We start from the raw sequence: 25,221 nt of genomic DNA, 5'->3' as shown, positions 1-25,221 counted from the left end.
ATTCTCAAAATATTAATAGTATTTATTTTGGAAAGGAGGGAGTACTTCTTAAATGGGGAGTAGGGCTTCTTGTGTTACATTGTAAAGAATAAATAATAACTACATAAATAGATATAAATCAAAGCTTGTACAGAAATTGTGTGGGTTGATTTTCTCTAAAAGACTTCATCAACAAAAAATTCTGAAAAATCTATGTGGCCAGAAGTAGCCCAAATACAACCCATGAAGCTTACCCAAAACAAAGGGATATCAATCCAACTGAAGGCTTGTCTGAAAATTTACTTAGTTGCCCCATTATTAGTTTATGTATCTAAGTTTAAAAAAGAGAATCAAGGTATCCAAGTTTTAATGTAAATATGAATAATTTTGTAACTAAGTTGTGGTGAAATTTACTTATTTAGAAATAACATAAAAGATATTATTCAACTTACAAATTATAAATGCTAATTTTTTATTTAAGAAAATATATTTTAATTCTCAAAATATTAATAGTATTTATTTTGGAAAGGAGAGAGTACTTCTTAAATGGGGAGTAGGGCTTCTTGTGTTACATTGTAAAGAATAAATAATAAATACATAAATAGATATAAATCAAAGCTTGTACAGAAATTGTGTGGGCTGATTTTCTCTAAAAGACTTCATCAACAAAAAATTCTGAAAATTTCATGTCGCCAGAAGTAGCCCAAAGACAACCGATGAAGCTTACCCAAAACAAAGGGATATCAATCCAACTGAAGGCTTGTCTCGAAATTTACTTAGTTGCCCCATTATTAGTTTATGTATCTAAGTTTAAAAAAGAGAATCAAGGTATCCAAGTTTTAATGTAAATATGAATAGTTTTGTAACTAAGTTGTGGTGAAATTTACTTATTTAGAAATAACATAAAAGATATTATTCAACTTACAAATTTTAAATGCTAATTTTTTATTTAAGAAAATATATTTTGATTCTCAAAATATTAATAGTATTTATTTTGGAAAGGAGGGATTACTTCTTAAATGGGGAGTAGGGCTTCTTGTGTTACATTGTAAAGAATAAATAATAAATACATAAATAGATATATATCAAAGCTTGTACAGAAATTGTGTGGGTTGATTTTCTCTGAAAGACTTCATCAACAAAAAATTCTGAAAATTTCATGTCGCCAGAAGTAGCCCAAAGACAACCGATGAAGCTTACCCAAAACAAAGGGATATCAATCCAACTGAAGGCTTGTCTCGAAATTTACTTAGTTGCCCCATTATTAGTTTATGTATCTAAGTTTAAAAGAGAATCAAGGTATCCAAGTTTTAATGTAAATATGAATAGTTTTGTAACTAAGTTGTGGTGAAATTTACTTATTTAGAAATAACATAAAAGATATTATTCAACTTACAAATTTTAAATGCTAATTTTTTATTTAAGAAAATATATTTTGATTCTCAAAATATTAATAGTATTTATTTTGGAAAGGAGGGATTACTTCTTAAATGGGGAGTAGGGCTTCTTGTGTTACATTGTAAAGAATAAATAATAACTACATAAATAGATATAAATCAAAGCTTGTACAGAAATTGTGTGGGTTGATTTTCTCTGAAAGACTTCATCAACAAAATATTCTGAAAATTCCATGTGGCCAGAAGTAGCCCAAATACAACCCATGAAGCTTACCCAAAATAAAGGGATATCAATCCAACTGAAAGCTTGTTTGGAAATTTACTTAGTTGCCCCATTATTAGTTTATGCATCTAAGTTTAAAAAAGAGAATCAAGGTATCCAAGTTTTAATGTAAATATGAATAATTTTATAACTAAGTTGTGGTAAAATTTACTTATTTAGAAATAACATAAAAGATATTATTCAACTTACAAATTATAAATGCTAATTTTTTATTTAAGAAAATATATTTTGATTCTCAAAATATTAATAGTATTGTGATGACCCAAAATGTTATCTTTAAATTTAATAATTAATTCTGTGTTCTAAGACCTCGAAAAGCACTATTTATTATTACTCGACTTGCGTGTGTAGTCCGTAAAATTTTTCCGGAAAGTTTTCAGTTGAAAAATGAATTAAAATATGAATTAAAGCTTTAAAACTCAACTGAGTTGACTTTGGTCAACATTTTGAGCAAACAGACTCGGATCTGTATTTTGACAATTTTTTGTAGGTCTGTATCGTGATTTGGGACTTAGGCGTATGTCCGGAATCAAATTCCGAGGTCCCTAGCCCGAGATATGGAATTTTGATGAAAAATTTAAAGTTTAAGTTTAAATAGTGAACGGATATCGAATTATGTGCAAATGACCCCGGAATAGAATTTTGATGATTCCAACAGCTCCGTATGGTGATTTTGGACTTAGGAGCGTGATCGAAATTTTATTTGGAAGTCCGTAGTAAAATTAGGCTTGAAGTGGCTAAAATAGGAATTTAAAGTTTGGAAGTTTGACCGGGGAGTTGACTTTTTGATATCGGGCTCAGAATTCAGTTATGAAAATTTTCACAGCTTCGTTATGTCATTTATGACTTGTGTGCAAAATTTGAAGTCAATCGGACTTGATTTGAGAGGTTTCGACATCGAATGTAGAAGTTGGAAATTCTAAGTTTCATTAAGATTGAATTGGAGCATGATTCGTGATTTTAGCATTGTTTGATGTGATTTGAGGTTTCAAATAGGTTCGTATGATGTTTTAGGATTTGTTGGTGTTTTGGGTTGAGGTCCCGAGGGCCTCGGGTGAGTTTCAGATGGTTAACGAATCAAAAGTGGGACTTAGCTACTGCAAAAGCTGCTGCAATTTTCTGCTAGAAATGTTGTCAAAATCGGGCTGCTGTCAAAATCGAGGTCCATGTCAAAATCGAGGTCCCTAACAAATCGAGGTCCATGACAAAATCGAGGTCCCTTACAAAATCGAGGTCCCTAACAAATCGAGGTCCATGACAAATCGAGGTCCCTAACAAATCGAGGTCCCTTACAAATCGAGGTCCATGACAAAATCTAGGTCCCTTACAAATCGAGATCCCTTACAAATCGAGGTCCATAACAAATCGAGGTCCCTTACAAATCGAGGTCCCTTACAAATCGAGGTCCATAACAAATCGAGGTCCATAACAAATCGAGGTCCCTTAAAAAATCGAGGTCCCTAACAAATCGAGGTCCCTTACAAATCGAGGTCCCTTACAAATCGAGGCAGCCCATGATCGGACTCCATGATCGAACTCCCTATGATCGGACTCCCCATGATCGGACTCCATGATCGGACCCCATGATCGAGGTCACCCTGGACAGATCTGTAAGTTATAAAAACAGGGAGGCTTCGTCCATTTCGCCATTTTTAACAACTTGGAGCTTGAGCAGAAGCGATATTTGATATATTTTCAAGGAAAAATATTGGGGTAAGTGATTCTAACTCGGATTTGGTCAATATACACGAATATATCATTGTTTTCACCATTTAATTAGTGTTTTGAGATTGAAATTTGGAAAATTTTAGAAAATCTCATAGAAACGAAAATTTAAGATTTGGAGGTTGAGTTGTTATCGGATTTTGGTAAAATTGGTATGGGTGGACTCGTAATTGAATGGGTTGTCGGATTTTATAAGTTTCGCCGGATTCCTAGATGTGGGCCCCACGGGCAAATTTTGAGCTAATTTCGGATTTTAATGAAAACGTAATATTTTCTTATGAAATTGATTACTATAATTTTTGTTGACTGTATCGAATTAATTATGACTAGATACAAGTCGATCGGAGTCAGAAATTCGAGGAAAAAGCATAATACTTAGTTAAATTGGAGCAAGTCGAAGTAAGTGACTTGTCTAACCTTGTGTGGGGGAAATTTCCCCTAGAATTAATATGAATGTGATTATTGAAATATGTTGAAAGTCGTGTACACGAGGTGACGAGTGTGTACACGGGCTAAATGTGAAAGATTATATTTTTAAATTGTGTAGATCGTTGTTGCGCATTTATTAAATTATTTTATCTTGTTATATTCTTCATCAATGATATGATATATATACTTCAAATTTGTTCGACCTTTTCCTACTAATTGTTTTACCTGTTTAGTTGAAACTTAGTTTCTTTTATTCTGTGCATTATTTGAAGGTTGATTTTCTTTAAATTAAATATTATTAATATGAAGTATTTGACATTTTTAAACTTGATATTGAAGCAACGTAGTAAAGATTTTGAAATATTATTTTTCTAAATTATTTACTCCTGAATATTTTTTTTATACTCATTGTGAGAGAGTCGTGAGCTCTTTATTGTGGAAAACTATTATTGATGATTTATTTTGGCATGAGCCGTGAGCTCTTTATTGTGAAAAAATATTATTGTTGAATTATTTTGGCAAGTTAAATTATTTGAGCACTTGAGGTACAAATTGTGATATATTGTGATATTGATACGCATGCGGGGGTATAAGGTCTGGGTGTTGAAATGCATGCGGTGAGATAAGGGTGGCTTGATACGCGTGGCTAGTAGGGGAACTACTAGAAGTCATGCGGTGTGATAAGGGTGGCTAAAACGCGGGATGCTATTTCGGAAAAAAATGTTTTCTTTAAATAAATTGTGAAGGCTCCCGTGGTGATATAAAAAAATGAGATATTGTGAATTTATTTATGATTTGGGACTACGAGGCGGTACCTCGTGAGTGCCCTTGTTGATATTGATTTATGGCCATAGTTGCTTTCGATTAATTGTTGTAATTTTCATAAAGTAGAAGGAAATTTTGCTTTGATTCCACGAGATATTATTTGCAATTATTTGGTGTCATTAAATGTGACATACTATTTGATTCATTTCCAATGTCATTTTATTTTACTACATTGATAAATATTTTACCATGCCATTATTATATTCCAGTAGGGCCTTACCTGACCTCGTCACTACTCTACCAAGGTTAGGCTTGGCACTTACTGGGTATCGCTGTGGTGTACTCATACTACGCTTCTGCACATATTTTTGTGCAGATCCAGGTACATTTTACCAGCCTAGACGTCAGTGAGTTACCTGCGCATGGAGACTTCGAGGTATATCTGCCAGCGTCCGCAGACTCCGGAGTCCCCTTCTATCATTTTATGTTGCTTCCTTATATTTTATTTAGACCTTGATATATAGAGACATAGAGAATAAATTCTTAGAAGCTTGTGACTTATTTCTACCGGGTTTTGGGAGTTGAAATTGTTTGAATTGTAGTTTATTTATTTCAGATATTTATTATTATTTGGCATTGATAGGCTTACCCAGTCTTAGAGACTAGGTGCCATCACGACATCCTACGGAGGGAATTTGGGGTCGTGACAATTATTTATTTTGGAAAGGAGGGAGTACTTCTTAAATGGGGAGTAGGGCTTCTTGTGTTAAATTGTAAAGAATAAATAATAACTATATAAATAGATATAAATCAAAGCTTGTACAGAAATTGTGTGGGTTGATTTTCTCTGAAAGACTTCATCAACAAAAAATTTTGAAAATTTCATGTGGCCAGAAGTAGACCAAATACAACCCATGAAGTTTACCCAAAACAAAGGAATATCAATCCAACTGAAGGCTTGTCTGGAAATTTACTAAGTTGCCCCATTATTAGTTTATGTATCTAAGTTTAAAAAAGAGAATCAAGGTATCCAAGTTTTAATGTAAATATGAATAATTTTGTAACTAAGTTGTGGTGAAATTTACTTATTTAGAAATAACATAAAAGATATTATTCAACTTACAAATTATAAATGCTAATTTTTTATTTAAGAAAATATATTTTGATTCTCAAAATATTAATAGTATTTATTTTGGAAAGGAGGGAGTACGTCTTAAATGGGGAGTAGGGCTTCTTGTGTTACATTGTAAACAATAAATAATAACTATATAAATAGATATAAATCAAAGCTTGTACAGAAATTGTGTGGGTTGATTTTCTCTGAAAGACTTCATCAACAAAAAATTCTGAAAACTCCATGTGGCCAGAAGTAGCCCAAATACAACCCATGAAGCTTACCCAAAACAAAGGGATATCAATCCAACTGAAGGCTTGTCTGGAAATTTACTTAGTTGCCCCATTATTAGTTTATTTATCTAAGTTTAAAAAAGAGAATCAAGGTATCCAAATTTTAATGTAAATATGAATAATTTTGTAACTAAGTTGTGGTGAAATTTACTTATTTAGAAATAACATAAAAGATATTATTCAACTTACAAATTATAAATGCTAATTTTTTATTTAAGAAAATATATTTAGATACTCAAAATATTAATAGTATTTATTTTGGAAAGGATGGAGTACTTCTTAAATGGGGAGTAGGGCTTCTTGTGTTACATTGTAAAGAATAAATAATAACTACATAAATAGATATAAATCAAAGCTTGTACAGAAATTGTGTGGGTTGATTTTCTCTAAAAGACTTCATCAACAAAAAATTCTAAAAATTTTATGTGGCCAGAAGTAGCCCAAAGACAACCCATGAAGCTTACCCAAAATAAAGGGATATCAATCCAACTAAAGGCTTGTCTGAAAATTTACTTAGTTGCCCCATTATTAGTTTATGTATCTAAGTTTTAAAAAGAGAATCAAAGTATCCAAGTTTTAATGTAAATATGAATAATTTTGTAACTAAGTTGTGGTGAAATTTACTTAGTTAGAAATAACATAAAAGATATTATTCAACTTACAAATTATAAATGCTAATTTTTTATTTAAAAAAATATATTTTGATTCTCAAAATATTAATAGTATTTATTTTGGAAAGGAGGGAGTACTTCTTAAATGGGGAGTAGGGCTTCTTGTGTTACATTGTAAAGAATAAATAATAACTACATAAATAGATATAAATCAAAGCTTGTACCGAAATTGTGTGGGTTGATTTTCTCTAAAAGACTTCATCAACAAAAAATTCTGAAAAATCTATGTGGCCAGAAGTAGCCCAAATACAACCCATGAAGCTTACCCAAAACAAAGGGATATCAATCCAACTGAAGGCTTGTCTGAAAATTTACTTAGTTGCCCCATTATTAGTTTATGTATCTAAGTTTAAAAAAGAGAATCAAGGTATCCAAGTTTTAATGTAAATATGAATAATTTTGTAACTAAGTTGTGGTGAAATTTACTTATTTAGAAATAACATAAAAGATATTATTCAACTTACAAATTATAAATGCTAATTTTTTATTTAAGAAAATATATTTTAATTCTCAAAATATTAATAGTATTTATTTTGGAAAGGAGAGAGTACTTCTTAAATGGGGAGTAGGGCTTCTTGTGTTACATTGTAAAGAATAAATAATAAATACATAAATAGATATAAATCAAAGCTTGTACAGAAATTGTGTGGGCTGATTTTCTCTAAAAGACTTCATCAACAAAAAATTCTGAAAATTTCATGTCGCCAGAAGTAGCCCAAAGACAACCGATGAAGCTTACCCAAAACAAAGGGATATCAATCCAACTGAAGGCTTGTCTCGAAATTTACTTAGTTGCCCCATTATTAGTTTATGTATCTAAGTTTAAAAAAGAGAATCAAGGTATCCAAGTTTTAATGTAAATATGAATAGTTTTGTAACTAAGTTGTGGTGAAATTTACTTATTTAGAAATAACATAAAAGATATTATTCAACTTACAAATTATAAATGCTAATTTTTTATTTAAGAAAATATATTTTGATTCTCAAAATATTAATAGTATTTATTTTGGAAAGGAGGGATTACTTCTTAAATGGGGAGTAGGGCTTCTTGTGTTACATTGTAAAGAATAAATAATAAATACATAAATAGATATATATCAAAGCTTGTACAGAAATTGTGTGGGTTGATTTTCTCTGAAAGACTTCATCAACAAAAAATTCTGAAAATTCCATGTGGCCAGAAGTAGCCCAAATACAACCCATGAAGCTTACCCAAAACAAAGGGATATCAATCCAACGGAAGGCTTGTCTGGAAATTTACTAAGTTGCCCCATTATTAGTTTATGTATCTAAGTTTAAAAAGGAGAATCAAGGTATCCAAGTTTTAATGTAAATATGAATAATTTTGTAACTAAGTTGTGGTGAAATTTACTTATTTAGAAATAACACAAAAGATATTATTCAACTTACAAATTATAAATGCTAAATTTTTATTTAAGAAAATATATTTTGATTCTCAAAATATTAATAGTATTTATTTTGGAAAGGAGGGAGTACTTCTTAAATGGGGAGTAGGGCTTCTTGTGTTACATTGTAAAGAATAAATAATAACTATATAAATAGATATAAATCAAAGCTTGTACAGAAATTGTGTGGGTTGATTTTCTTTGAAAGACTTCATCAACAAAAAATTCTGAAGGCCAGAAGTAGCCCAAAGACAACTCATGAAGCTTACCCAAAATAAAGGGATATCAATCCAACTGAAGTCTTGTCTGAAAATTTATTAGTTGCCCCATTATTAGTTTATGTATCTAAGTTTAAAAAAGAGAATCAAGGTATCCAAGTTTTAATGTAAATATGAATAATTTTGTAACTAAGTTGTGGTGAAATTTACTTATTTAGAAATAACATAAAAGATATTATTCAACTTACAAATTATAAATGCTAATTTTTTATTTAAGAAAATATATTTTGTTTCTCAAAATATTAATAGTATTTATTTTGGAAAGGAGGGAGTACTTCTTAAATGGGGAGTAGGGCTTCTTGTGTTACATTGTAAAGAATAAATAATAACTATATAAATAGATATAAATCAAAGCTTGTACAGAAATTGTGTGGGTTGATTTTCTTTGAAAGACTTCATCAACAAAAAATTCTGAAGGCCAGAAGTAGCCCAAAGACAACTCATGAAGCTTACCCAAAATAAAGGGATATCAATCCAACTGAAGTCTTGTCTGAAAATTTATTAGTTGCCCCATTATTAGTTTATGTATCTAAGTTTAAAAAAGAGAATCAAGGTATCCAAGTTTTAATGTAAATATGAATAATTTTGTAACTAAGTTGTGGTGAAATTTACTTATTTAGAAATAACATAAAAGATATTATTCAACTTACAAATTATAAATGCTAATTTTTTATTTAAGAAAATATATTTTGTTTCTCAAAATATTAATAGTATTTATTTTGGAAAGGAGGGAGTACTTCTTAAATGGGTAGTAGGGCTTCTTGTGTTACATTGTAAAGAATAAATAATAACTACATAAATAGATATAAATCAAAGCTTGTACAGAAATTATGTGGGTTGATTTTCTCTGAAAGATTTCATCAACAAAATTTTTTGAAAATTCCATGTGGCCAGAAGTAGCCCAAATACAACCCATAAAGCTTACCCAAAACAAAGGAATATCAATCCAACTGAAGGCTTGTCTGAAAATATACTTAGTTGCCCCATTATTAGTTTATGTATCTAAGTTTAAAAAAGAGAATTAAGGTATCCAAGTTTTAATGTAAATATGAATAATTTTGTAACTAAGTTATGGTGAAATTTACTTATTTAGAAATAACATAAAAGATATTATTCGACTTACAAATTATAAATGCTAATTTTTTATTTAAGAAAATATATTTTGATTCTCAAAATATTAATAGTATTTATTTTGGAAAGGAGGGAGTACTTCTTAAATGGGGAGTAGGGCTTCTTGTGTTACATTGTAAAGAATAAATAATAACTACATAAATAGATATAAATCAAAGCTTGTACAGAAATTTTGTGGGTTGATTTTCTCTGAAAGACTTCATCAACAAAATTTTTTGAAAATTTCATGTGACCAGAAGTAGCCCAAATACAACCCATGAAGCTTACCCAAAACAAAGGAATATTAATCCAACTGAAGGCTTGTCTGGATATTTATTTAGTTGCCCCATTATTAGTTTATGTATCTAAGTTTAAAAAAGAGAATCAAGGTATCCAAGTTTTAATGTAAATATGAATAATTTTGTAACTAAGTTGTGGTGAAATTTACTTATTTAGAAATAACATAAAAGATATTATTCAACTTACAAATTATAAATGCTAATTTTTTATTTAAGAAAATATATTTTGATTCTCAAAATATTAATAGTATTTATTTTGGAAAGGAGGGAGTACGTCTTAAATGGGGAGTAGGGCTTCTTGTGTTACATTGTAAACAATTAATAATAACTACATATATAGATATAAATCAAAACTTGTACAAAAATTGTGTGGGTTGATTTTCTCTTAAAGACTTCATCAACAAAAAATTCTGAAAATTCCATGTGGCAAGAATGCTCTTTTCTGAATTTTTTTTGGAACAATTCCAACATGTGAAAAAAAAAAAAAAAATACAACTAGACAAACCTTTATCTTGCACAAAACTTTTCTTCAAAATAATTTCTGAAACATTGTCCAACTGTTATTTTCTTTGCTTTTTTTCCTCCTCTTACACTTTTAAATATTTGTTTAGTTTTAGAAAGTTATTAAAACTCATGAATAGTTGAGTATAAGATTAATCCATATTTGTTTGTTAGCTAAAAGTTTAAAATTAGATATATAGCAATTCATCGCTAGTGAATGGAATGAATAAATTATGAGAAAGTTAGGAACGTAGGAAACATACATAAGTGTATAAAAGGTTAAAGGCTTTCTTTATGCAAGATGGAGTATGATTCTATTTTGTAAAAATATGGGTCAAAGTTGGGTGGGTTGGAATATGACCCATTGTTTAGCCCATCTTGACCTAGTTTATCTTAGCCCAAGTATAATTTGGGTTGGGTTGGATTGGACAATGACCGATTTATTGACTCAATGCATTTTGTCCCCCTCCTCACCTTCCCCAAAAAATGTTTAGCCTAACCCACCGATTTGCCACCCCTAGTCATAAACTAGTCTAGTTGCTTGGTCACTAAGATTGGTTACTTGATCACCAAATAATTTATAATAAATGGACATTCACTTTTAATATTATTTATAACACTTAGCATTTTGTTATATCTGAGTGTCAAGTCTCAAAAGTTTTGAGATATAAGTGGGATTGAAGTGGTACAAATTGAAAAACAAACATGTAAGTTGAGGGACAAATTATTAAGTATGACTAGTAGTGGTATTTATTCTTAGCTCCCATTTGACCATAGATTTTGGTTTTCAAAATTTTGACACGGTTTGATCATAAAATATGATCAGCTTTTGAGAAAAGTTTGAAAAAAAATTTAAGTTCCCAAAAATATTCAGTTTTGGGTGAAAAAAAATTTCTTCCACGTAAAAAACAAAAAATAAAATGTATGACCAAACACTATTTCAACTTTCAAAAATTATTTTTTAACATAACTTTAACTTTTTTTTCAAGTTTCAACCTAATATAGATCTAAACCTAGTTTAGAGTTAGGTGTGCCAATTCATACGGGACTTAAATGTAATATTATCATCAAAGAAGGACGTCAGCATAAAACAATTAAAATAAAAAAGCCAAAAAGTTCCCCTTAAAACCCTGTAATAGACAGGCGTAAACACCAAAGAAGTGTTAAACCCTCTTCCTCAAAGCTGCAGGTTGGTCTCTTTTGCTCTCAAAACTTCCTTCTTCCCACTGTACAAACTAGTTACTCTTTCGGAGTTATACTGGTTATTGAGTCTTGATTTCTGTGTTTGTTAGTTGTCTTCTATTTTACTGCTGATTAACATCATCACTAGTCAAATTTAATCTGATTTTTGTGGTGTATTAATAATTGAGGTGTAGGTTAATTTCACCGCATAAAAATTGTCAAATTATGTTGAATTCTCACAATATTGAATGCAATGTGTGTATTGAAAGAACAGGTGAATATGTGTAGTTGACCCAATTAGTTTGAGTTATAATACTGACCTAATATGTGAATGGATATGCTTGGAATATGCTTAGGCTTCTTTATATCATAGTTTATGCTCTTCAAGAAAGCTCGATGGAAAGATCAATAATTTCTTAAAATAGAGTGTATTTTGTAATGCTTAAGTTGTTACAATTACTCCTGAAGAAAGATTATGGGAATCACATTTTCCTCAAGCTCGGTGGGACATGGGAACAAATATTGCTACTAAGTTTTTAAAAAGTAGCTTATAGTTTGATTACAAATTTAGTGATTTTACGAAATAGCATATCACAATTCTCAATTTGCTTAGCATATCACAATTCTCAATTTGCTTAGCATATCACAATTCTCAATTTGCTTGCATGGCAACTCTTCCAGAGAAAGTGTATAAGCTTTTTTTTTTAATTGATATAGAAGTGTACACTATCTGAGTCGTAATAACTTGAATTTGAAAGTTTTTTTTATCACTCAATGCTGGGTTTTGATACTGGAAGTTTACGAATTTCCTTTATTTCTTAGCTAGTTAGGTTAAACATGAAATGAAGATGTTCTGACCCTATCACTGGTCTGAACTGGTATGCTATTAGGTCAATTGTTTTTATAAAGATGTTAAAGGAATAAGTTTTGGAATGACAAGGGAGGGATAGCCTAGTGATAAGGACCCTTTAGCTCCAATAATAAGGTTGGGGGGTCTGGGTCACCAGGGGAGCAATGTGGGAAAGGGCCACTTGTTGGGCGGTTTTGGAGGGGGTGGGGGTGGGTCTGGGTTTACCATATCTGGGGGAAAGAAGGTTGTCGAATAGGTTTTGAACATGTGGGCAAATTATGTAAAGGTATTGGCAGCTATGGTGAAGTGGTGGAAAGTTGCAAACTTGATGAAAGTTGGAGAAATTAAAAACTGGAAGGGCTTTCCTTGGCTTAATGTTTGTTCTTGCGCAACTGATTTAAGTGTAGAGGAACAGTATGTATGTTTTTTCTTCAGGATGGGGTAGGTTGGATTTTCAGATTGTTTTCTTCTTTGAGTATTGATCTTATCCAGGAAAATTCTTTATAAAATTTCTTCTATCCTCTGGTTATCATAGTTGTTTTATAGATTCGATTTCTAAATGTTAGACGTACTTGTGCTGGATAACTTCAATTTTTTTTCGCTTTGCAACTTTCAGATTCTTTCGATTTCTTCCCTTTTCTTTTTTCTTTATTCTATGTTTCCTTTTCACCGGGTGTGATGTTCAGTTCTTATTTGGCATTGCTCAACTTAAGATGCTTAGATTTATGATGAGGTAAAAAAAACTTGTTAAAGTCTGCTATTTTGTTCTGGGGAATAGCGCTGAGGTTAGATGTTAATCCCTCTGAAGATTGAGAATGTTCTCGTGAAAAGATACTTGATCGCCCCCCCTCTTTTTTCCCCCCCTTTTCCCACTGCATTATCTCTTTTATATACTCCCGTACGGTGATTTAAAAACTATTGTGGCCTTTGCTTTTGGAAAGACATCCAGACTTAAGTATTTGTTAATCCTGTATTAGCTTAAGGATGTTGCTGATTTCTTGTCTCTCACCTAATGGATAAAAGATTAGTCAATTTTATCGGGGACACCCAAGGAAATTATGTACTGCAGAAGTCAATTTATCTCTCACTTAATCGATAAAAGATTAGACATGTATGATTGTCACTGATTATGACTCTCCTTTTGACTCTTTTCCTTCTGTGATTAGGTGACATCTGTTCGGGAAGCTTATCTCTGAAAATGGATGCGTTTCACTTTGACGAAATTATTAAGGTTCGAAAGGTGGATGCTGATGGCAAAAAGTATGACAAAGGTATTACTCTTCCATTTACTCCATATCATATTGATACTGCATGCAATGCTTTTAAGAAACAGTATCACCATGACAATTGTTGGTCTCCAGGTGCTCTCTCTGTACTATCTTCCTTTATTCTTCTCCTAGCCCGCATTTTTGTTTCTTGGAAAGGGACTGTGGGGATTGGAGAACGTAAATAGGAAAGGATTGATAAATTGATATCTCCTATTGATGCATTCCAAGCTGGGCTTGGTAAGGCGAATTCTTTGAGATCCCTTGTGTTTTTTTTTTCTGGAGTAGAAATGCGCCAGTAGTAGTATATTGTACAGTCAATATTTCTGAAGCATGTTAGGAAATGTTCGGCAATGGAATTATCACATCCTAGGACCTAATGTATTTATTTTGCACCTGTGTGGCTATATGTGAATAAATACTCATCTAGATGCCATATAGTTCCATTCACACTCTATAGACACTCTTAAAGAACATTCATGACCGATGGATGGAATGGAGTCTTAGATCTCTAGGTATCATGAAATATTCTTTCCCTCGAGGAAGTGCTTTATGTTAAGGGATATGCTGAAAGGAATAGTAGAATGAGAATGCCAAGTATATTTTGATTAACGAGAGCCCAGTTACTAAAACTTGTCAGCCCGTTAGGACCTTCCTTTTTGATGATTAAATGTTCTTTCCTTGAATCGGAGGTCTATCGGAAACAATCTCTCTCCTTCCAACGTAGGGGTAAGGTATGCGTACACTCTACCCTCTCCAGACCCAGTTTGTGGGATTATACTGTGTTTTTTTTTTTATGTTGTTGTTATTGGCAAAAAACAATTTCGTATACAAGAGCCAAGAGGTGTATCAGAATGAAATACACAGTATTTTTAGGAATTATTGATTGCATAAACACTAGATATTTAAGCCAGTTGCAGTAAAAATCATCCCAACTTGGACATGTTAAGAAAAAACTCACAAACTGAGCTTAAGCTGTAGCTGACAAAATTCCATCACATCAGTCAGGAATTGTTGACCGCATAAATGCTAGATTTTATAAGTCAGTTGCAGTAAACAACTTCCCCAAATCTTCTCCACTTGGACCTGTTAAAAAAATCTTACCAACTGAGCTTAAGCTCTAGCTGACAAAATTCCGTCAGATTACAGTCATGCATTTCTTTTGCCTGTCACTTTGTTCATAATCAGATATTCAATTTGAGATATTGAAATATTGTTAGTTGGATTTCATGGTTTACTTGTCTGATTGTTCTTTGTTTACTAGATGACTGTTTTAGCATTCAACTTATCTTATGCTGGTATAGTGTTCAAGTTTTACCTTTTCGTATGAGAATAAGGAGCATCTCAGCTAGTACTATCCAATGCTCTTGTGCATGTGCTACTAACAAAGTCTCCTGCATGCATCCCAGAACTAAATGGCATATCAATTGTGTGTTTCTTTTGAAAAAGAGGTTGAAAAGTAGTTAACTCAGTGAGATTTGTATGCATAAAGTTTGTCATGCATAAACTAAGTATGTGGATGTTGACCCTTCTATAGAGATAAAATTGATAATTAATTGGTGCTATAAAAAAGATAATTATAATGTCAGAATGTCTTTCAGATTTATGTAAAGTTCTTTCTCAAAATCAACTTCCGCTGTTAATTATTTTTATATTTGAATTTGCTTGGTTGACTTGTTTCTATATCCTACGCCGAGTTCTCTTAACGTAGATGAGAACTACCTGAGTATTTTTGCTGGGTACAGTATGTTTGTTCTGATTTTGTTTTGGGAGTGCCATTAGATGTTAGGGGAGGCAAAATAATTATCATAAACTTTACTATGTTCTGCTGTTGCATTTCCGTTTCTGTATCATTGATCTTTAGACTGAAGTTTCTGTCAATTTCTTTAGTTTCTCGCATAGAAGCAAGATGTCATGATGGCGAAACATCGATACAGCTAGATATCAACTCAGAGCTATACCCTATTCAGCCAAGAGAGTTGTATAGGATGGTTATATCAAAGACGCTGAATATGGATGGGTCAGCTGTAACTAGCCATCCTCCTGAGGTATTTGTTCCTTTTACTTATTTGAATCTTCCTCTTTAATGGTCTTGGAAGATCCATTTGATGATTAACAGAAATATGGTAATCTTCTCTCCCTGATATGTTAGATATAATCATTTATATGATTTTAGTAGGTTGCTTGGTAAGTCCATAAATCTTGTTTGGGGAGGAAGCTGTGATTTTGATCTAGTAGTTGGTTATTCAGGATACCCCATATCATTGACTTTAAATTCTTGGGTAGGTTTGCCTTTTATTTTCCTTTTGTTTGATGATCTCCAAATCAAAGTAAAGATATTTATGGGGAAAAAAGCCAACCATTTGGTTTTTATTTTCCTGAATCTAAAGAATTTCATTATTAACCAACTAAGAAATGTTGGAAGCCTCTTTTTATTAACGTTTTTGCTACGCCAAGGCTTTTTGGCAACAGTAATGTGTAGGTTCAGAGGTGTGGCCACCAAATTTAGATTGTTCTATACTGGCTAGTGGCTATGCGTTTTAAATTTCTTCAATTGCAGGGAGAGCAAAAATCTCTTGCTGACAAATTTGAATACATCGTGCATGGGCTAGTTTATAAGGTCTCAATGGACACATCAGGACCTGACAAAAAAGTGTATGTACTTGCTCGTCCCATTTATTCAATGTATTGGTTTAACTTCTAGATCTATCTGTAAGCTAGGAGAACAATATTCAGTGCATGCAGCTTTGCAGCAGTCCACCATCTAATTCAGTGCATGCAGCTTTGCAGCAGTCCACCATCTAATTCAGTGCATGCAGCTTTGCAGCAGTTCACTATCTGAATTCACTTTGGATTACATAGCACCCACTAATTCCACTATAATAGTTATTTACCCAACAAATCCAATCTCGTCAAATCCAATCTCGGTTGGTCAACATTGACAAGACGTTTCACCATTACATCATGCAGCGATGGTGCCAGATATGTTGTTTGGATAGGAAAAATGATTAGTTAAGAATGGAAAAGGGGGATGCTCACAACAAGAATTTCTTCCTCTTTATTTCGTTCTTGTATTTCTTCTCTAGTTCTTGCTGAACAGACAACTCCAGGCCTCTGGACCTGTGGACAATTAACACAACTGAAAGCTCTCTTCAGTACTGTTGTAGTTTGTAGAATGATTTAAAACATCTCATGGCCCATCATAGGAATAAATTTGTGGCTGTGATGTTGTTTTTTTAGATTTTCAAAAGTCAATAAGCCTAGAGATGCAAACTCTTAGACAGCCTATTAATTTGTTCATTCTCCTTTTCCCTCTTGTCAGAGTGGTTTATGTCTCATTCGGAGGACTTCAGCTGATGTTGAAAAGTGATCCCCTCAAGGTGCAAAAGTTCAAGCTCGACGAGAAGCTCTTTCTTCTTTTGAGGAAGATGACGAAGTGAACTCCATTTGTTGTTGCTCTTGAATCCTGGAATTCTGGGTTGCTGCATTTTCATGACATTTTCTTTTCTTTTCCTTTTCTTATTTATGGAGAGATGGAGCAGAGACTTTGTTTGCAAGATTTTTGCCTATCAACGTGAAACCTTTGCTGTTGAACTTGTTGGCGAAATTATGTACAGTTCTGAACTTAATTAAGATGTATGACTTTTCTCTTGGCAAAGTGTTTGTTCTTAGAAGTGCTTGCTAGAAAACAGGTCTCTGTGAACGCACTTATGTTACTCATTTTGGCTTTGTTACAATGAACAAGTTGGTTGTACAACATGTTCAATTCCCAGCAGAGGTAAAAACATTAGGTGATTTCTTTTCATCTGTCAAAACCTTGGTCCGAGTTACCCGTTACCTGTGCTGGTGGAGGTAGCAGGTACCTCGTTGAATTAGTTAAGGTACGCCCAAGCTGGCTTGGACACCACAATTTTTAAAAAGTTGGTTGTACTATCAGTATGTATCACATGTGAGGATAACTGTTGGTTGTTCTATCATTTTGGAATTGTTGCGACGAACAAGTGCTTGCACTTGTGCTATAGAATATGGGTTTAGGCCTTCTGCATAACTGTTCTTTTTCTTGTACCATAACCAAAGACTATGCAAGTGTGCGTCGAGTTGGACGCCTAGAACTGCAAATTGGTGAAAGCTCTTTAGCTTTCCTGCTGGGAGGAAAATTTATCTTTACGTTCTACAGTGTGTCTTGATGCTAAACTCTTGTGTTTTGTCATGGAAAAATGTATAAACATAGACATCATGCTGTAGCCTGTAAACAAGTTCAGAACATTAAAACCTGGATTTTCTGAAGATGCTACGAAAGAATAGTCCTACCTACCTCTTTTGTTATTTGGAGGAGTTGATGAAAATAATCAACATGCTTATGCTACTCTTAATTTCCAAAGAGAATGCAAATTTAATCTTTAATTATTCAGTAAGTCCTTATCACTCCGGCATAAAAATGTAAAGATGAAACCATGAACTTCTATCTTGGATAAAAAAGAAGATATCTTCTATCTTGGATGCACTTTTTTCTTCTTCACATGGCAATTTGTCTCATGCAAGCTTGTCATACAACCAAACTTCCTCTTCATTTCTTTCCACATGCTTGTTTTCTCCTTCTGAATCTTGTGCTGGTAGCTACCTCTCTGAATTGCCCTTCTCATCATATGACATTCTTTCTCCAGTTCCAGCACCTTGCTTCCCATCTTTTCCATCTCTGCTTTCACTTCCTCTTCACTGCTGCTTGTCCTCGTTGCATCTTCCTCGTCTTCTTCCAGCTTCAACAATAGGTTTCCAGAACCCCTCTGTATCCTCTTTGCCACAGTATCCTTCAACTTCAACTGCACAGAAAACAAAATCTGCACCATCACTCGTACTGGTAGCTTTTCGTTGTGTGCAGCATGCTCACAGGCTTCAGGAGACAGGTTGTTGCAATCCAACATCCTGCAAACTTCATCCCTTTCCCTATCCGTGAGATATCTGTGCTTGTCCAAGTATATATCAATTGCTTTATATATTCCATCAGAATTCCTATGAGTTCCTTCTGATGCTGCTAGTGATAAATCTGTTAGTGATAAAAATGTCTTCAACTTCAAATCTATGTCACTAGCAACCTCAGCCAAGAAGTCATCAATAAGTTGTGCCACGGCAATCAGGCCAGATTCATCTGTGCTTGTGTAATTGCTGTAGAAATACTTCATTATCCTTTTCACACATTCAGTATCATACTGCTCTTCTTTTGCATATCCTTGTGCAGGTATTAAGAGGTCCTTTACAGTTGCCTGGTCCAGCTGCTTTCCTATTCTAGTTTCCAATCCGCTTTTACAATCAGTATTAGCATCCAACATTATTGCAGATTGCAACATTTGAGAGAGCAAAGAGCAAGGGATCAGCCCCCTCTCTTGCGGCAACAGTCTCTCCACTGCTTCAATGATCTCTCTCTGAGAATTCCTCTCATAAACTGATGTCTCATCTTCTCCTTTAGTGCCTGGAAAAACCCATTTTGTGAGATAGTGAAACAGAGATGATGCCACATATTCCAGAGGGACATTTTGATGAATCATTGCACGAATAATGGGCTCGTAGAGAGCAATGGAAAGTACTGTCAAGTCCTCAGATTTCCAGTCAAGAACAAAGAGCCTCCTCCTAACATTTGGCTTATAGGTACTTTCGTCGTTCTCACTGTCATCATCTGTTGTTGTTACGTTCCTAATTGGTTCTCCAAGAAGACTTGGATCATGCACTACTTTGGTGATGATCAATTCTGCACAGGCATCAACAAGGGCAAGATCTGCAGCTTGTGGAAGAATGGTTTCAGCAGATTTGAGGGCTTTAATACACTTGTTCCAGCTAGGAAGGATATTATTTTGAAAGTAGAAACAAGCCTTCTTTATGAGGTTGTTTGTGCTGTGATCTTCAGACATTCCAAGATAGTTAGCAAGGCAAAGGACTTTAATAACATTCTCAGGCAATAGGCTTATGTCAAAACCATGGCAGAACCTTGCGACTAGCTCAAAAGTTTCGGAATCAGTGGGAATGTCTCCTAGCAAATGAGAAACATCATCTTCAGGATTCTCTTTCAGCACTGCAGCTAGCTTTGCAGATTTTGCAGTCAAAACTTCCTGTAAGTTCAACACAAACCAACATCTTAGCAAAACTGAAATAATTCTGATGTGTGTGTTAACCTTGACTTGTCAGTTTAACTTACCCTATTCAAGGAGAATGGTACTCCACATATGTGGAGCTGAACATCTGATGATGAAGCAGACACTGATTTCCTGAAAGGAAAGGGTAAGAAGAAAAAAGAACAAGATTAAAAGTTTTAATTGAAATTGAAAAAAGTATAAGAAAACTAACTTCTACCTGGGTGGAGATGCAATGTTTTTCCTTGTGGCCATCTTATCATGATTTTGTTGTTTCCAATCCATCAAAGAGATCAAATTTTAGGGCCTTTCAAGCTAAGATGTTGGGATCAAGATCTCTCCAAATTAATCAACCTGCAAAATATATAGCAATAAGCCCTCCTTCATATATATAGGAGCCTTTTATGTCTTTACAGTAACGTTAACAGCGGCGGAGCCAAGATTTTTCAGTAAGTTGCATCAAAATATAAAAAATTAAATACACCGAAAAGTCAAGGAGAGTCAGCATATAGTAAATCTATATAAAACAATTTTTTTTTATCTAGCAATACAATATAATTTTCTTACGAAGTGTTGTCGGTTGACACCCCTTGGTTGAATGTGGCTTTGCCACTGAATGATAGCGGGTCATTTGGTTCGCAGTCTAGTTATGCAAAGATTGTAATGCAGTTGCGGTGAATAATAATGCATAGATTGTCATGTGTTGACGACGATGTATATACTAATACAAGGCTGTTATGTAAAGAATGTTAACTGCAGATTAATTTAAAAATATTTTAGTTGTTAGATATTCTACTCCAGGTATGCTACTTAAGATAATACAAATGCTTTTTTGCAGCTAGAGCACATTGCCGGTCACAAGCCCGGATAAAGGAGGAAGGTTGCGGTAGGTGAGCAACGTGAAACTAGCCAATTCATGATGAATTATTTTGGCCTTTTTAAATGGAGAAACATTAACATTGAGGATTCATGATGCCGCTGCCCCAACTTGTTTGGGACTGAAGCGTAGTTATTGTAAAAATGCTTTTGTGCAGGGAGCGCACAGTGTACTCATGCTTCTTTTGGTGCACCTAGCTATGTTTTTATCTACTGTCTTATACTTGCAATTTACATATACTGTTTGGCTGTGAGAGCATATTCTTCTTCATAATGGAGTTTTACTACTTTACTATAAGGTAATATAAGGATCATGTTCTTAAAAAATTACCTAATTTCGGTTTTCATCCTACTAAATGACGAATAGTTTACTTTGGATATATTTTATTGATCTATAAACAATCTAGATGAGAATTTCCTAGAAAAGTTTGACTTTTTCTTCATTGTAAGCATTCCCAGAAAATGGATGCCAAGAAAATGTAACGAAAACAAAAAAATAGGAAAAACTAAACATGCAGAATCTAATAATATCACCTGAATATGTACATAAAATTAATGAATGCACGAAATATTATACTATTTAAGTATGTTTAACTTATTAGGTGCGTAAGCAGAGGCGGAGCCAAAATTTGAAATTTATGGGTTCGGGTTTATAATCCGTTTAAGTTACTGGGTTCTAAATTGATAATTCGTACATATTTAATAGATTTCTTAAGATAAATACAAAGGTTTAGATTAAAACGATTGGGTTTGCCCGAACCCGTATCCCGCATGACAGCTCCGCCCACGGAGATAAGGAGCAAAGCAAAGGAAGAGTAGAGAAATTTACCAGAAAATCTTGAATATTTTTCTGCTTATTCTTCTTGTAAACTGTAAAGGAGAAATCAGAACTGTGCATGCTAGGAGTAGAGAGCCACTGTGACTTCTTTTGTTAATGGAGTTACTAGTTACTATTCAATATTCAAACGTTCAAACGTAATAGTTGGGCATTCTGTTATTTTCAAATGCTGAAATTTAGAGTTTGATTAGGGATAAACTCTGCACAAACCCAACTAAAACCTCCCCCTATTATAGGAACGGCTCCTATATATACACATTGTTTCTACATCCTTCTCTTTCTTTTCTATTTTTATTATTTACAAAAGATTAATATTACTTTACTTCTTATTTTTTAAGGAGCATGTATACGGTAAAAATTGACTATGTCCGATTTTATGGGCTCGAGGGACTGCCTCGAGATTAAGCTTATGATGAAGCGAGCTCGAGCTCGACAATACAAAGGCCGAAGGATCGAGATCGGGCACGACCAACGTCGAGCAACGGAATAACGGGATATCGGCGAGCGACCATAAATCTCGGCGAGAATCTCGGAAGTGACGAAACCGCTAACGGTTATTGATATCAATCATGGATTTTATTTCCGAAATTAGAGTTGTACCTTATTTAGGATTCCTCTACTATATAAAGAGGAACCATGTTCATTTGTAAGGGGATACACTGACTGAGAAATAATACTACGCTACTCTTTACTCGCTTACATTTTTGCTATTGTTCTTATTGCTCATAACATTTGACATCGAGCTAGTCCTAATCGAGGTCGACATACTGCTATAATACTGGTCTGATTTATCTTTACAGTTCAATTCATTAATTCAATTCATCATTTATCAATTGACATTGAATCAGATCACGTATCCTTAAAACCACATTATAAATTTAATTGTTACTCGTATTTTCGAGGTAAACAGTTTGGCGCCCACCGTGGGGCTAAGAATAATACTGATTGTTTAGTGCTAATTTCGGTAAAACACACTATTTTACACTTGTTCTTGTCAAGAATTTTTATTTTCAGGTTAAATCATGTCAAACTCACAAAACACATCTACACATGGCGATAATGGCCTCGGACTTCACGGGGAAAACGAGAATGTTATTGCTCCAGGAATCAAGGTGCCACAGGCTGACCTCGGAGGAGCACCGCCCGTCAACCCGATTGATGTTAGTTCTCATGTGGCTCTGAACGTGAATTTGGGCGCAGACCCCGAAGGAAGTGTACGCAGAGAGGGTCGAACTGACGGTCGAGGTGTACAGGGCAGAGGAGACGAAGGAGTCGGTCTCTAAGTAATATTTGAAATGCTTCAAGCTCAACAAAACGCCATTGCTCAGTTGCAGAATCAGCACAGAGCACCGAGTAGGGTCAAACAAGAGGTCACTCGCCGTACCGAGCAAGTGCCTGAAAGATCGGGTGATAACACCTTGACCACTGATCCTGCTATAATGAGGATGCTCGAGGAGCTCACTAAGAGAATAGAATCTGGAGAGAAGAAAATCGAGGCCAATGACAAGAAGGTGGAAACCTACAACTTCCGAGTTGACCAGATACCGGGGGCACCACCAATCTTAAAAGGAATGGATTCAAAAAAGTTTGTACAAAAATCACCCTCCGAGTGCGGATCCGAAGCCCATTCCGAAGACGTTCCGTATGCCCGATATACCTAAATACAACGGGACTTCTGACCCAAATAAGCACGTTATTTCTTACACGTGCGCCATAAAAGGAAATGATTTGGAGGATGACGAAATCGAGTTTGTATTGCTGAAGAAGTTCGGGGAGACCCTGTCGAAGGGAGCTATGATTAGGTATCACAACTTGCCACCAAATTCTATCGATTCGTTCGCCATGTTGGCAGATTCATTTGTAAAGGCATACGCTCGGGCCATAAAGGTTGCAACAAGAAAATCTGATTTCTTCAAAGTGAAGCAGAGGGACAACGAGATGCTAAGGGAGTTCGTATCTCGATTCCAAATGGAACGCATGGAGTTACCACTAGTCACTGATGATTGGGTTGTTCAGGCTTTCACCCAACGATTAAATGAACGGAGTTCGATAGCATCACGCCATTTGAAATAGAATTTGATCGAGTACCCAGTTGTGACTTGGGCAGATGTTCACAACCGATATCAATCAAAGATTAGGGTTGAGGACGACCAATTGGGAGCCCCCTCGGGTTCAGTACATCTAAATCGATCGACAGGTAAAAATAAGAGAGATGTTGATAGAGAATCAAGGCCGAATAAAGATCGGTACCAGCCATATGTTACAGATCGGAGGAATAACGATCCGGGACGCAATTCTACCCGAAATGATCGAAGGAGTGACCGAACGCAAAATTCTCGGGGACTTATGAGTAAAACCGGCTTCGACAAATACGCAGATCCCACAGAAACACCTCGACTATCAGAGTACAATTTCAGCGTCAATGCATCGGGGATTGTATCGGCTATCGGAAGAATCAAAGATACTAGGTGGCCCAGACCAATACAGACCGATCCTTCTCAAAGGAACCCAAATTTAATGTGTAAGTATCATGGCACACATGGCTATAGGACCGAAGACTGCAGGCAGCTGAGGGAGGAGGTAGCTCGATTATTCAACGAAGGCCATCTTCGAGAGTTCCTCAATGATCGAGCCAAAAATCACTTCAGAGAAAGAGACGCCAACAGAGAGAACGAGCAAGAAGAACCTCAGCATGTTATTCACATGATCGTAGGCGGGGTCGACATCTCACAAGGACCTATATTCAAACGCACTAAGGTGTCTATCACCAGAGAGAAACGGACTCGAGACTATGTGCCCGATGGCACTTTATCATTCAATGACGAAGAAGCAGAAGGCATTTCTCAGCCACACAACGAGGCCCTGGTAATTGCCATTTTATTAAATAAAGTTCAAGTTAAGTGTGTTTTAGTGGATCCAGGTAGCTCGACGAACATCATCAGATTGAGGGTCGTAGAGCAGCTCGGCCTGCAGGACTAAATTGTACCTCCATCTCGAGTCCTAAACGGCTTCAACATGGCTAGTGAAACAACGAAGGGGGAGATAATCCTACCAGTAAATGTGGCTGGAACTATCCAAGATACGAAATTCCATGTCATCGAAGGCGACATGAGATATAATGCACTATTCGGAAGGCCTTGGATCCACAATATGAGGGCAGTGCCATCGATCCTTCACCAAATGATAAAGTTCCCGATGACGGATGGTGTGAAAATAGTTTACGGGGAACAACACGCCGTAAAGGAAATGTTTGCGGTCGATGAGGTGACTTCTATATCAACACCTTCGACTTCAGAAAAATAGAGCGCCAAAGATAAGCAGACGGACAAATAGAAATCAACGTCCCCGGCCCCGACCGAATCGAATAAACAGGTAAAGGAAGGAGAAGAAGAAGAGGATTTTCTAACTCCTCGAACTTTTGTTGTTCCCAAAGAATCAGATGCAACCAAGTCAATAGTCGAGGAGCTGGAACATGTGATATTAATCGAGTATCTGCTTGAACGAAAGGTATACCTGGGAACGGGGGTTGACCCCCGAACTCAGGAAAAAACTCATTCAATTTCTTATTGATAACATGGATTGCTTTGCGTGGTCCCATTTAGACATGACAGGAATCCCACCAGAGATAACAACTCATCGGCTGAGCCTAGATCCCAAGTTCAGACCGATAAAGAAAAAGAGAAGGCCCCAATTCGAGGTAAAGCATGCCTTCATAAAGGACGAGGTAACCAAACTTCTCAAAATAGGGTCCATTCGGGAGGTAAAATATCCCGAATGGTTAGCTAACGTAGTTGTTGTCCCCCAAAAGGGGAACAAACTTAGAATGCGTGTAGACTAT

General features: G+C 34.8%; 2 protein-coding genes across 2 annotated transcripts; one reads left to right on the top strand and one right to left on the bottom strand.

Moving 5' to 3' along the window:
• The first annotated feature begins 11,322 nt into the window (after window positions 1-11,322).
• Window positions 11,323-17,205, top strand: LOC107832253 (DNA-directed RNA polymerases II, IV and V subunit 8B-like). Its single transcript, XM_016660073.2, has 5 exons — window positions 11,323-11,439; window positions 13,449-13,553; window positions 15,438-15,595; window positions 16,108-16,202; window positions 16,870-17,205. Exons 2-5 carry the CDS (start codon window positions 13,481-13,483, stop codon window positions 16,985-16,987), a joined length of 444 nt encoding a protein of 147 aa, XP_016515559.1. The 5' UTR covers window positions 11,323-11,439; window positions 13,449-13,480; the 3' UTR covers window positions 16,988-17,205.
• Window positions 17,206-17,320: 115 nt separating this feature from the next.
• Window positions 17,321-21,504, bottom strand: LOC107832249 (BTB/POZ domain-containing protein At5g17580-like). Its single transcript, XM_016660070.2, has 4 exons — window positions 21,375-21,504; window positions 19,890-20,023; window positions 19,735-19,804; window positions 17,321-19,648 (listed from the first exon to the last, which is right to left on the bottom strand). The coding sequence occupies exons 2-4, from the start codon at window positions 19,952-19,954 to the stop codon at window positions 18,038-18,040; spliced, it is 1,746 nt and encodes a 581-aa protein (XP_016515556.2). The 5' UTR covers window positions 19,955-20,023; window positions 21,375-21,504; the 3' UTR covers window positions 17,321-18,037.
• Window positions 21,505-25,221: the final 3,717 nt, after the last annotated feature.

Source organism: Nicotiana tabacum, chromosome 19 (genome assembly GCF_000715075.1).
Source record: "Nicotiana tabacum cultivar K326 chromosome 19, ASM71507v2, whole genome shotgun sequence".
Taxonomy (NCBI): domain Eukaryota; kingdom Viridiplantae; phylum Streptophyta; class Magnoliopsida; order Solanales; family Solanaceae; genus Nicotiana; species Nicotiana tabacum.
The sequence above is the reverse complement of the archived record's forward strand: the minus strand, read 5'-3'. Positions and strand labels throughout refer to the sequence as shown.